Source organism: Mastigoproctus giganteus, chromosome 10 (genome assembly GCF_048544385.1).
Source record: "Mastigoproctus giganteus isolate SK-2022 chromosome 10, ASM4854438v1, whole genome shotgun sequence".
Classification (NCBI taxonomy): Eukaryota; Metazoa; Arthropoda; class Arachnida; order Uropygi; family Thelyphonidae; genus Mastigoproctus; species Mastigoproctus giganteus.
In genome coordinates, this window is record NC_143584.1 from 193,302,847 (window position 1) to 193,316,365 (window position 13,519).

At 38.7% G+C, this 13,519-nt stretch overlaps 1 protein-coding gene across 1 annotated transcript in view; it reads right to left on the reverse strand.

The window, feature by feature from the left end:
• Window positions 1-13,519, reverse strand: part of LSm-4 (COMM domain containing 5 Like Sm protein 4) — a 58,919-nt gene that overhangs the window by 11,824 nt on the left and 33,576 nt on the right. Inside the window, exon 6 of the mRNA XM_090383452.1 lies at window positions 7,642-7,717. Within this exon, the coding sequence (XP_090239578.1) occupies window positions 7,642-7,717 (76 nt within the window). The remainder of the gene's footprint in view (window positions 1-7,641; window positions 7,718-13,519) is intronic.

Below are 13,519 nucleotides of genomic sequence, written 5' to 3' on the forward strand. Positions count from 1 at the left end.
GCTGACACTGTTGACAGAGAAACGGTGCAAACATTGACAGAGAAACGGCGTTGAGTTGCACGTGTTCGCGTACCATGGGGGTTCTCCAAAGCCCACAAATGGGAGTTATGTTGATTGAAGATTCCCTCTCTTGTGAAACTTGCCTCATCCGTGAACAATACGGACGCAGCAAATGCGTTGTCTGCCGCACTCTGTTGAAGAAACCGAGTAGCAAAAGTCCTCCGGAGTGGATAATCCGCAGGCTCCAATGACTGGACGCGTTGCAGATAGTATGAACTCATTTGGTTTGTTGACAGTATCCTCCATACAGTGTATTGGGAAATACCCAATCGTTGGCCTATCTCTCTAGTACTCATACTCGGATTGGCTTCTGCAAGACGTAGGACATTCTCCTCATTGTCTGGTGTCCTCGTCGTTCGCTCTCGATTCATGGTACCTCTCGTGAAACAACCAATCTCACGTGACCTTCTGTGCACACATGCGAAAATCGTATGATGAGGAGCACGCCTGTGCGGGAAATGTTCCTGGTACAAGTGCAGAGCAGCGCGCCCATTACAGTCCGCAGCTCCATACGCGAGATGCATGTCGGCCAGTTCAACGTTTGAATACTCGTCCATCCTACTGCCTTGGGAACCGGTTCGCAAATGCTGACTTCCAGCGGGATCGCTGTTCACAGCGACCTCCCGTTCAACGTCCTCTACTGCATGACAAAGGCATTTCGGACCCTGCAATGCTATGTGATTCCGATTCGTCTTTGTGCCCCCTACACCTCCTGCAAGTTTGTCGCACTGGTAGTGAATCACCCTGTATATATATTGTTTTTTTAACCTGTGCAACAAAGCCTATGGCTTTAGTGCATTGTATGGCTAAAACTAAATCCAACCTACATACTGTCCCTTATTATGGGACAAATTTTCTGAATTCTTTTATCAGGCCAAAAGAAGGATAAAGTCTATTATATTTATTATTATTAATTTCTTCATTTAAAGTCTCCATGTAATGTCCTCCAAACATGAGGAGTTATTCAGCGAGGGGAATGCCAGAGGTGTATTCAACTCTGGCAGTAAGCTAGAGAATCTTGTAATAACCGAGAGTAAAGTGGAGGAGAAATTGTTGAAGATAAATACAAGAAAGGCACCTGGGGTGGATGGGATCTATCCAGTTATATTAAAGGAGGCAGCAAAGGAAGTAAGCACACCTTTAGCCATAATTATGAGAGCTTCCTTGGACTCAGGGGAAGTACCCATGGACTGGAGAAGTGCAAATGTGACCCCAATTCACAAAGGAGGATCAAAAGGCGACACAAGTAATTATAGACCTGTTAGTTTAACTTCTGTTCCCGGAGGCACTGGTTAAAGAAGCACTGCAGGATCATCTAGACAAGACTTCAGATATAACTCAGACACAGCATGGTTTTGTTAATGGGAAGTCTTGCCTGACCAATTTGATTGGATACTATGATGCAGTCACAAAAGAACTGGATGCAGGGAATAACTTTGATATTATATACTTGGATCTTAGAAAGGCTTTTGATACTGTTGCACATGGAAGACCTACATCCTTCCTAAAGTGAAGCTTCCAGACCTGTATACCATACTCTAGGTGCAGCTAACAAGCCTTGCACAAAGGGATAATCACTTCCTTATCTCTACTAGCAAAGTTTGTATATTATTGACATAACCCCATAAGCTGTCTCGACAGCATGTCTGCACTGCTGAGAGAATTTCATATCTGACTGCAGAATTACCCCCAGGTCTTTTTCATTTTCTTCTACCCTCAGTGTAGTACTATACAGTTGATAAGTTACTCTGAAATTACTGCTACCCAGTAGCAGTAATTTCAGAGGACAAATGCAATGTAATGCTATGAAGTACATTGCATTTGTCAATGTTAAACTTCAACTGGAATTCTCAGTCCATTGACCTATTGTTTCTAGAACTGGTTGCAGTAGTATACTGTCATTAACCACCCTGTCAACCTTTGTATCATCTGTAAACTTTGACATTAAGCTGACATACCTTCATCAATATCATTGATAAATATCGAAAACAATGCACCCAGTACTGAACCCTGGGGAACTCCACTGATAACATTAGTCCATGAAGAGCAGTGCCCAATGAAAACCACTCTCTTGTCTCCCTCTGCTTCATCATCATCAGTTATTTTCAATCCATCAGTTATTTTCAATCCATTACAGCTTCTGTTTTGTGTAATGGTCATACATTTACTACCCACGAACTTCACCTGTCCATCTCTGTCATTGTGTTCCAGGTTTTCTTCTAGCTCCTCTTGGGTACCATTCTGTTATTTTCTTAGTCCATCTGTCATCATGTCTTCGAGCTATGTGTCCTGCCCAAGACCACTTTAGTTCTTTAGTTTTGATAAGAATGTCCTTTACTTGAGTCCCATTCTTCGCTGTGTAGTTCTCAGCTTCTCTTCCATTCCATAAGTCATGGTGGTGAGTATACATTTTCATTATTTTATGTTTCAAACAAATTGGGATATTGCTTCTCAGTATGTAACTACATTTCCTGAATGCTATCCATCCAAAATTCATTTTTCACTTGACTTCCAGCCATTTATCATTATTACAGCTAATGACTTGTCCCAGATAAGTATATGAATCCACCTTTTTAATTACTGCTCCTTCAATGTTTATATTCCTTTCTGTGCATACTTGTTCATCACTGCTTTTGTTTTAGCCATATTCATCTTTAGTCCAAAATCCTTACTAATTCTGCATAACTGATTAAGATTTTCCTCTAATTCTTTGGGATCATGGCTCATGATCACAATGTCATCTGCAAATCTTAAATGTTATAGCTACTCTCCCCATTCACATTGATTCCTTTCTGCGACCAGTATAATCTTCTGAAAGCTTCCTCAAGGGCAGCATTAAACAACATCGGAGATAATGTGTCTCCTTGTCGAACTCCTTTCTCAATTTTAAATTTCCTACTGTCTTTGTCTAGTCTAAGCCCTCTAGCCCTCCACTTAACCATTCCTTTATCCATAGCAGTAACTTTCCCTTAATACTACATTGCTCCAGTTTATACAGCAGTCTTTTATGTGCAACAGTATCAAAAGGCCTTCCTGAAATCCAAATATATGATATCAAAATTAAAATCTGGTAAGCACGTGTTTACCAGATTTTAATGTTGTGTGTTGTGGTAAACACATGTGCGAAAGTGGTAAACTCAGTTTGTTTTATTTTTATATACATTTTTACTATTTTATTTATTTATTTATATATATATATATATATATATATATATATATGTTAAAAAAAAAAAAACAATATATACAGGTTGATTCACTACCAGTGCGACAAACTTGCAGGAGGTGTAGGAGGCACAAAGACGATTCGGAATCATATAGCATTGCAGGGTATGAAATGCCTTCGTCATGCAGGAGGTCGCATGAACAAAGAAAAAGAACAGAAACAGCAACTCGTTACTGTAACAGAAATCATTTTAATGACAAGTTTTACATTGGCAAAAAGCCATGCTACAGAAGGTGTTCGAAAGTTCAACCAGAAGCAGTTACACAGGCTTCACAGCGCCGCCGCATGGAATCCCTAACGTTCTGGAAGATTCCTGGCGTGTCTCAAGTCTCCCCGGCAGCTACAGAGATGCAAGTGACGAGGTCTTTAACTGAATCAACGGGGGTCTTGTACACCAATGTCTTCATTTGACCCCAGCAAAAAAAGTCCAGGCATGATAGGTCCGGCGATCTAACAGGCCAATGAACTGGACCACCATGACTTATCCAATGCTGTCCAAATGTAACGTTTAGGTGTTGGCGGACTTCATTGGTGTAATGTGGGGGAGCCCCATCATGCTGGAACCACATTGAGTGGTGCAACGACTGAGGAACATGTGCTTCTTCAATAAGTTTGGGCAGGACTTGCTGTAGAAAGATCAAGTATGCCCTACCGTCCAGACGAATAGCAGAAGGTACGGTCCAATGAGGTGGTCTCCAACAATGCCGGCCCAAACATTGACAGAGAAACGGCGTTGAGTTGCACGTGTTCGCGTACCATGGGGGTTCTCCAAAGCCCACAAATGGGAGTTATGTTGATTGAAGGTTCCCTCTCTTGTGAAACTTGCCTCATCCGTGAACAATACGGACGCAGCAAATGCATTGTCTGCCGCACTCTGTTGAAGAAACCAAGTAGCAAAAGTCCTCCGGAGTGGATAATCCGCAGGCTCCAATGATTGGACGCGTTGCAGATGGTATGAACTCATTTGGTTTGTTGACAGTATCCTCCATACAGTGTATTGGGAAATACCCAATCGTTGGCCTATCGCTTGAGTACTCACACTCGGATTGCCTTCTGCAAGAAGTAGGACATTCTCCTCATTGTCTGGCATCCTCGTTGTTCGCTCTCGATTCATGGTACCTCTCATGAAACAACCAGTCTCACGTAACCTTCTGTGCACACGTGCGAAAATCGTATGATGAGGAGCACGCCTGTGCGGGAAATGTTCCTGGTACAAGTGCAGAGCAGTGCGCCCGTTACAGTCCGCAGCTCCATACACGGGGTGCATGTCGGCCAGTTCAACGTTTGAATACTCGTCCATCCTACTGCCTTGGGAAGCTGTTCGCAAATGCTGACTTCCAGCTGGATCGCTGTTCACACGACCTCCTGTTCAACGTCCTCTACCGCATTACGAAGGCATTTCGGACCCTGCAATGCTATGTGATTCCGATTCGTCTTTGTGCCCCTACACCTCCTGCAAGTTTGTCGCACTGGTAGTGAATCACCCTGTATATATATATATTGTTTTTTTAACCTGTGCAGCAAAGCCTATGGCTTTGGTGCATTGTATGGCTAAAACTAAATCCAACCTACATACTGTCCCTTATTATGGGACAAAATTTCTGAATTCTTTTATTAATTTTTTTTATCATAAAGTCTATTGTATTTAATATTATTAATTTCTTCATTTAAAGTCTCCATGTAATGTCCTCCAAGCATGAGGAGTTATTCAGCGAGGGGAATGCTAGAGGTGTATTCAACTCTGTCAGTAAGCTAGAGAATCTTGTAATAACTGAGAGTAAAGTGGAGGAGAAATTGTTGAAGATAAATACAAGATGGGATCTATCCTGGGGTGGATGGGATCTATCCAGTTATATTAAAGGAGGCAGCAAAGGAAGTAAGCAAACCCTTAGCCATAATTATGAGAGCTTCCTTGGACTCAGGGGAAGTACCCATGGACTGGAGATGTGCAAATGTGACCCCAATTCGCAAAGGAGGATCAAAGGGCGACACAAGTAATTATAGACCTGTTAGTTTAACTTCTGTTCCCGGAAAATTAATGGAGGCACTGGTTAAAGAAGCACTGCAGGATCATCTAGACAAGACTTCAGATATAGCTCAGACACAGCATGGTTTTGTTAATGGGAAGTCTTGCCTGACCAATCTGATTGGATACTATGATGCAGTCACAAAAGAACTGGATGCAGGGAATAACTTTGATATTATATAATTGGATCTTAGAAAGGCTTTTGATACTGTTGCACATGAAAGACTGCTGCACAAATTGGAGCAGTGTGGCATTGGAGGCAAATTGCTGCTATGGATAAAAGGGTGGTTGAGGGGGAGAAGACAGAGTGGTAATCAATGGACACTGCTCATCGTGGACTAATGTTATTAGTGGAGTCCCTCAGGGTTCAGTATTGGGTCCATTATTGTTTTCTGTATTTATAAATGATACTGATGATGGTATATCAAGCTTAATGTCCAAGTTTGCAGACGATACGAAGGTTGGCAGGGTTGTCAAGGACACTACTGACACTATGCTACTGCAACAGGATCTGGAAAGGTTGAGCAGATGGGCTGAGAAGTGGCAAATGAAGTTTAACATTGACAAATGTAAAGTACTACATATGGGAAACAGCAACCCCAAAGCAACGTATCAACTCTGTAGTACTACACTGACAGTGGTAGAGAATGAAAGGGACCTGGGGGTGGTTGTGCAGGCAGATATGAAGTTTTCTGAGCAGTGCAGACGGGCTGCAAGAGTAGAGGACCCAACACTTGTTGTGGAGGTTGATAGCCTAAATAAGTTTAAGGCTCAGCTGGACAGGTATTTTGAACGAACAGAGGGATGAAGTGGAAGTGGTTTCTTTTTTTTTTTTTTTTTTTATTTATTTTTTTATTTATTTTTTTTTTTGGCTGATGCTGCATAAGCTTGCTTTCTTGCATCAAATGCCTCTGCTAATGCTAATGCTAGCTCATGGTGTATTGTCGATGATATATAGGAATTTTTCTAGCAGGGATAAGGAGGTGATTATTCCCTTGTATAAGGCAATGGTCATTCCACACCTAGAGTACTGTATACAGGTCTGGAGGCCTCATTTCAAGAAGGATGTAGAGATGCTGGAGCGAGTACAGAGAAGGGCAACAAGATTAGTGAATGGAACAAAGGGGTGCTCTTACGAAGAAAGGCTTATGTTTAGCAAATTACAGTGTCTGGGGACTAGGCACCAGCGAGGTGATCTGATAGAGGTGTATAAAGCCTTGAATGGTTTGAGCATGCTCAATGCTGACGGGATTCTTCCTCTTGCTCAGAATAATCACCTGAGAGGGCATAAATTCAAATTGAGAAAAGGCAGATGTAGGATAGACGTGAGGAAATTTGCCTTTAGCCAGCGGGTGGTTGGTTGGTTGGTGGAACAGACGATACAAAGGTTGGCAGGGTTGTCAAGGACACTACTGACACTATGCTACTGCAACAGGATCTGGAAAGGTTGAGCAGATTCCATCCCTTGTCGTGGAAGTTGATGGCCTGAATAAGTTTAAGGCTCAGCTGGACAGGTATTTCGAACGAACAGAGGGGTGAAGTGGAAGTGGTTATTTTTTATTTATTTATTTATTTTTTTTTTTTTTTGGCTGATGCTGCATAAGCTTGCTTTGTTGCATCAAATGCTAATGCTAATATATTAAGGAAAACAGAGTTATGTATCAAAGATAAAAAATGTTGAATTAATGTTTACCTAAGTGACAGAGAGTGTTAAGAATAGATATAAAGGTTACAGTCAAAACAGAAACATACACACAAGATTTGTAACTAATAGTCTGCCAGTTTCAACCATTATAAATTTGAAATGTGGCTTAATTGGTCCTATGTGTCTGAATCTCACTGTGACACAATCCTTGTGTCACAGTGAGATTCAGGTGACACACAGGACCAATTAAAATTGTTCAAAGATTAAAAACAGTTGATTTATTCAGATAAACAACACCTCACTTTTCTTTATATTTGTGGCCTTCTTTGATGCAAAAAGCTATAATTTGATAAAATTTATAAGGCTAAAATCAGCAGACCATTATTTGCACTTGTTTTGTGCACGTGTTTCTTCCTCTGTGTTATATTCCGTCAGAAGTATTTTGAAACATCAGCCAACATTTTCTGTTGTACAGGCGCATAATTTTACATTATGCAGGCTGAAAAGTCCTTTTGATTTCTACAGCCTGCCTACCTTCTAGCATTTCAACAGACTAGTACTTTCACCAGCTACTCTAACTAGCATTTTTCTGTGACTGCCTCATACTAGTATGCACTTTTTTTTCATCTTTCCTCATTGATATTTATGATATCATCTGCTATTTATCAGAGAAATCTTGTTTGTTACCTCAAAAGTCCGTATACTTCCATCGGTGGATGTCATCTCCATCAGAATTACTGGCTCTAGAACTCTACTAAGAACACTATAAAAATAAATTTATATGCTTATAGACAGTATCAAATCACTAAATCTCACTGACTGATGTTAATTTAAAAGTTACAGATGTTTGAGAATTTGGAAAAGTCTGGAAAATTTAAATTAACATCTCTTTTCTAATTAGTAAGGCAGAATTATAAGCCATAAGCCTACCATCATAATGTAACATAATTTGCTACAGAATTACAACATAACTATTAGTCATAAGAAAAAAATATTAAATTTTGCTTTAAATTTCACCTACTGTATGGTCAGACCTCTATATAATGAAATCAATCATTTGCTTGAAAAAATTCATTAAACAGAAATTTCATCATAAAGAAATACAACTTTTTCAACAATGAAAAATACTATAATTAAACATTCAGAAATATAGTAAAAGATGGGAAATAAATCAGAAATAAGTGGGAATGAATATATTTTCTAAGTTTTAAACAATTAATTTATTAATACATACATATTAAGAAATGACTACTTATATGATGTGCACAATATATTAGTACACTTTTAAGAATTATTTCATAAAATATTTGGTTATTTTTTGTTGCACACTGAATTTTACTGTACATCATTCATAAAAATGTTTGCATTTGTTTAAACACTCAAATATATTTTGTGGCACATTTTCTTCACAGTGAAGGCGTTGATGGAAAGTTTCAAATGCTGCCAACATTTCATATTTGGAAGGTTATTGCCCTCATTGCCTTCATTTTCATCCAACTCACCAGTGATATTGTCACTAGTTCTTTGAATACTCTCCAAAATGTCAGAGTCACTCGGATATTCAACTGCTATGACATCATTATCAGCTCCTAAAAATTTATCAAGAACAATATTTCCACTGATCAAACCTCTCACTTGGAGTTCTTCTCAAAATTGCTCAATATCTTGTAGTAGTTCATCACCGTTAACTGGCATTTTAAAATGTACTTTTGCGAAACAATTCTTAATCGTTGTTTCCATCACATCTTGACTTCACACTTTTGCCAAATGCACATCCACAAATCTATAGGCTGGTTGGTTTCTATTCTCAGTATAATTTTTTTAGTATGTGCCTTCAATGGTGCATTTTCAAATTCTTGATAATGCCTTGGTCCATTGGCTGCAGTTTAGATGAGGTATTCAGAGGGAGAAAACAAGCTTCATACTTGTGTAAGTTTCAAAATTACTGAGTGAAGATGGGAAGGGCAGTTGTTGACAATCAACAATTTTTCTGTTTTCTTCTGTCATCATTCTATTGAAATTTAAAATCCACTATTCAAAAATTTCACTTGTCATCCAAGATTTTTTGTTGTAGTTGTAGTCCAATTCTAATGACTTTACCCCTTTGAAACATTGGGGTTTACCTATTACCAAAACCTTCAGTTTTTCATTTTCAAATATATTTATAACAACCAAGACTGTAATTCTCTCCTTACTATTTTTACCACCTAAACATTTATCACATTTAAATGTCAGTGTCTTGTTCAACAAACATTTAAAAAAATAGACCTGTTTCATCAATATTGAATATATCTTTGGGCTTGTAGTCCTCCATAATATTTTTCAAAACTGTTTCTTTCCAATGGGTATAGTCTTCTTTGATTACAACTCCACTTTCACCAGAAATAATTTTTTCAAGTAAACCATGTCACTTTTTAAATTTGTCCAGCCAATCAGAACTGACTTGGAATGTTTTATGCCCCAGAAAAGATGCGTACTTAGCCTTTTCTTTTATTAATGGCCCTGATATCAGCATGTTTTGGTCTCAAATCAACTTCATCCACTTAAAGACGGCTTCATCTACACCTTCATACAGGCATAATTTCGCACAATTCTGACTGGGTCCCGTTTCCTCAAACAGTTTGAGAAATGGTTGACACGCTATTGGCAGGGATACCAAATTTTAAAGTGATTTTTTTTTTGTTTTTTTTTTTAAAATGTCCGGATCTACACTGTTAAGAACTCCTCTTTTTTCCACTACACTCAAGGATTTCCTCTTAGACATTGTATGGTTACTTGCACAGCAGCTAAACAAAACTGATTTAGGGACCACTATTACCTGCCATGTAAACAGAGACAGGCGAAATTTAACAAAAGTGTTGATGACTCATTTCTGTGAAACAACAGATTAATTTCCGGGATAAAAGGAAATCACTCCCTCCTAATTCTCTAATAAGGCGCTTACAATATAAAACAGGTTTTCCAGAGCCAATGTCTGTGTCGAGAATATGCCTTAATTTTTGACAATGGCTGTGGACACACAGATAGCAGTAGACCAGCACGACTTCTCGGTACAGTAGAGGTGGTTGTATAGGTTTTAAGAGCACCACTAAATTGTGTAATGTTTTAGTTCTTAATTTGTGATATTAAAAATTAAACTCTTTGGCTCTTTAAAAGCTAAAATGATTAATTTTTAATCCTTTTAGCTCTTAATCTGCACTTTTTACAGCATCAGCTCTATTGCCTAAAGGGCAGAGGTGTCAACAATGCATACCCGGGTCTCTCAAAATACCTTTGTTACATGGTAATTTTCTTCATTACAAGGGAACTATTTTCAATGTAATGACCAAAAGGAAATCAAAAAAATTCCATAAATAGAAAAACTTTGCTATATGGAAGTTCATTAAAGAGAGGTTCAACTGTAATTACTTGCTGTAAAATTGTACAGTAAGATTTTTCTTTATATGTTTATAACAATTTTACAATTTATTTGCACATCACTATAGTCTTGTGTTTCTTTGACAATATTTGTTGCATTGGCCACTCACTCCATAATGCACCAGTTTTTATGGTACTCTAATTCACATTTTTATTGTATTATGTCTATATAAAATTAGTCTGCAGAGAGAAAGTACAAATAATTGGAATGGGAAAGGGAGCAGTTGTACTTTCCCCATACCTGTTCTATGAAATTAAAACTAAACTGGATAACCCCACAACTTGAATGTAAGGAAAGTGGAAGTACAAAACAAATATAAAACCCTGGATGCTATGCAACACAGCTAATTGCTAACACACAGTGAAACCTGGCCATTTAAAAATCACTTACATATAAATTAAAAAAAAAACTTAGAAATAACTTCTGGAGGGGGGAAGAAGCAGGTATAGCTACACACAGACCTGTGATTTGTCATTGACAGTCGTGTTCCCACATTTAGAAGGCAGAATTTGTTGTCAGTGAGCATATACTCTATGGTTCATCCCTTGCCACTGATGTCAGCACCACCCCACAGGATGTTATGTTCATTAAAATCTCCAAGAAGAGGAGAGCAATTGTATAACAAGATCATTAGTCTTTCTGGGGGGATGTCAGTGCCAGGTGGCAAATAAATAGAACAGACAGTTAATAAAAACCCCACTGTAAGGCAAATTGCTACAGCCTCTATGCTGGTTGTAAGTTGTAAAGGCTAAAAATGGATCTTATTGCCCGTGAGGATTGTGACTCCTCCATGAGCAGGGCAATCCACAATTCAAGAAGTAGGGAGTGGCTAAACACAAACCTGTGATTTGTCATCGACGGTGGTGCTCCCATATTTAGAAAGGAGAATTTGTTGTTGTCAGCGAGCATATGACTCCTCTTACCTCACACAAATTACCATTATCCTTACAAATAATAGTAATATTAAGCACACTAGGGTCATCATTTGCCTTAGGTAAGTTTCCTGTAAGCAAAAGCAAGATGGTTCATGCATTTGCAGTAGTGCCTTGATGTCTTCTGCATTTCACCAGAATCCACGACAATTCCACTGTAAGAATTTAGCCATTATGTGGGCTTGGTGAATCCGTTGGTCAGCTTCCAAAGTGTTGAAGGCTTACTTTTACCAGTCTTTGATTTATCTCTTTTGAGGAAGTATGGACACCGTCCTGTGTCCATTTTCTGCTCCGCAAAAAGCTCCAAAACTGAGTCATCAGATACTGCCTTCGTTTTGACATTTTTCTCGTACTGCCACTGGCAGATGTTTTTGGTACTGTTACTTTAATGCTCAATTTTTTGTAATGCTGGAGCATTAGGAGGTACCGATATTGGAATTAGTATTAGCAATGGCCACACTGGGCAAAGAAGCCTATGGCTTATGCTGCACTAGCCAAAAAATAATAATAATAAAATGAAATAAAATAAAAAGTAAAATAAAATAACAAGAATAAAAATGAAATAAAAAATAAAATAACAAGAATAAAAATCAAATAATAATAATTTTAGAAAAATAAATAGACAACCTATGTGTTTCCCTCCTCCCATAGTTAATTATCCAGTTCACCTTTGAATTTCCCCAAACTGTCAGCCTCTACCACCCATGTAGGTAACTTTTTTTTTTCACTGACATGTTGATACAAATAGCAATCATCTGGTTGATTTAAAAATTTTGTCCCCCATGTGGAGTTTCCTTCCCATTTGCTCCAATCGATTAGAGGCAAATGGCAACTGACTGAGATTTCTGTGCTGGTTTTTCTGAGCTCAGTAAGTAGCAGGCGATGGGAGTGAACAACTCTTTCGGTGGTACAGACATTTCCATTTGGTTCCCGATTGAACATTTCTTTTCAGCATGTTCCTTTATTGCTACTTGTTGGTTTTACTGCTTTTCTGGCCTCCTAGTATGAGATGTTGAGCTCTGCCTTTAGTTATTGTATTTCCTCTTCCTTCCTCCTCTGGTATGCTTTTTTTTGATTTGCCAAAAAAAAACAAACCCTTGTATTAAAACACAGAAGAAATGTGAATGCAAATAGATGCAATAAACTGTGAAGTAGGATGATGACATGTTGCCTCATTAAGTATAAAGACTGCACAAGCTGTTTGGCTGCAGTAACCTGCGGCCAGAATGGGGAAAACACATGATCTATCAGACTTTGAAGGTTTTATTGTGGATGCACATTTAGCAGGAGCCATGGTCAAAGAAATGAAAGACATAACTGGTTTCTTAAAAGCATCCATCTCAAAGATTTTTAATGACTGAAAAGCAAGTGATTCTTTCACATCTCAAAAGCATAAATGTGACAGAAAAACAGTACTTACTTCAAGAGTGAAGCCATCATACTCTGAGGACTCTATGGTAAAACAGGATATCCAGTGTACAGTAAATAAAAATCTGAATTCACCCAAGCCCGGAAATGTCCTATTTCAACCTATACCATATAGTAGTAGTAGCAGTAGTGGCATGTGATGCAAGAAAGCAAGTGTATGAGCTTATGCAGTATCGGCCAAAAAAAAAAAAAAATCACACCATTCCCTCCAAATGCCTGTCCAGTTCCTCCTTAAATTTATTCAACCTATCAACTTCCACAACGACAGATGGAAGTTTGTTCCAGCAATTAACCACCCGCTGGCTAAAGGCAAATTTCCGCACATCTATTCTACATCTGTCTTTTCTTAATTTGAATTTATGCCCCCTTAAGTTCGTAATCTGAACAAGTGTAAGGATCCCATCAGAATTCAGCGTGCTCAACCCATTCAAGGTCTTATACACCTCAATCAGATCACTGCCTAGTGTCCAGCCACTGCAATTTGCAGAACTTAAGCCTCTCTTGGTAAGAGGATCCCTTCATTCCCCTCACCAATCTTGTTGCCCTTCTCTGTACACGCTCAAGTAAATCTACATCCTTCCTAAAATGAGGCCTCCAGACCTGTACGCAGTACTCAAGGCATGGCCTGACCATTGCCTTATACAGAGGGACAATATGCAGGGAATTGAATATTTTGGGTATTGGCAGTCATTTGCCTCTTCAGAAGCCACTTGTTTCAGTGAAAAACAAAATATCTGCTTGCAGTGGTGCCAAGAACATCGTGACTAGACAGTGGAACAATAGAAGA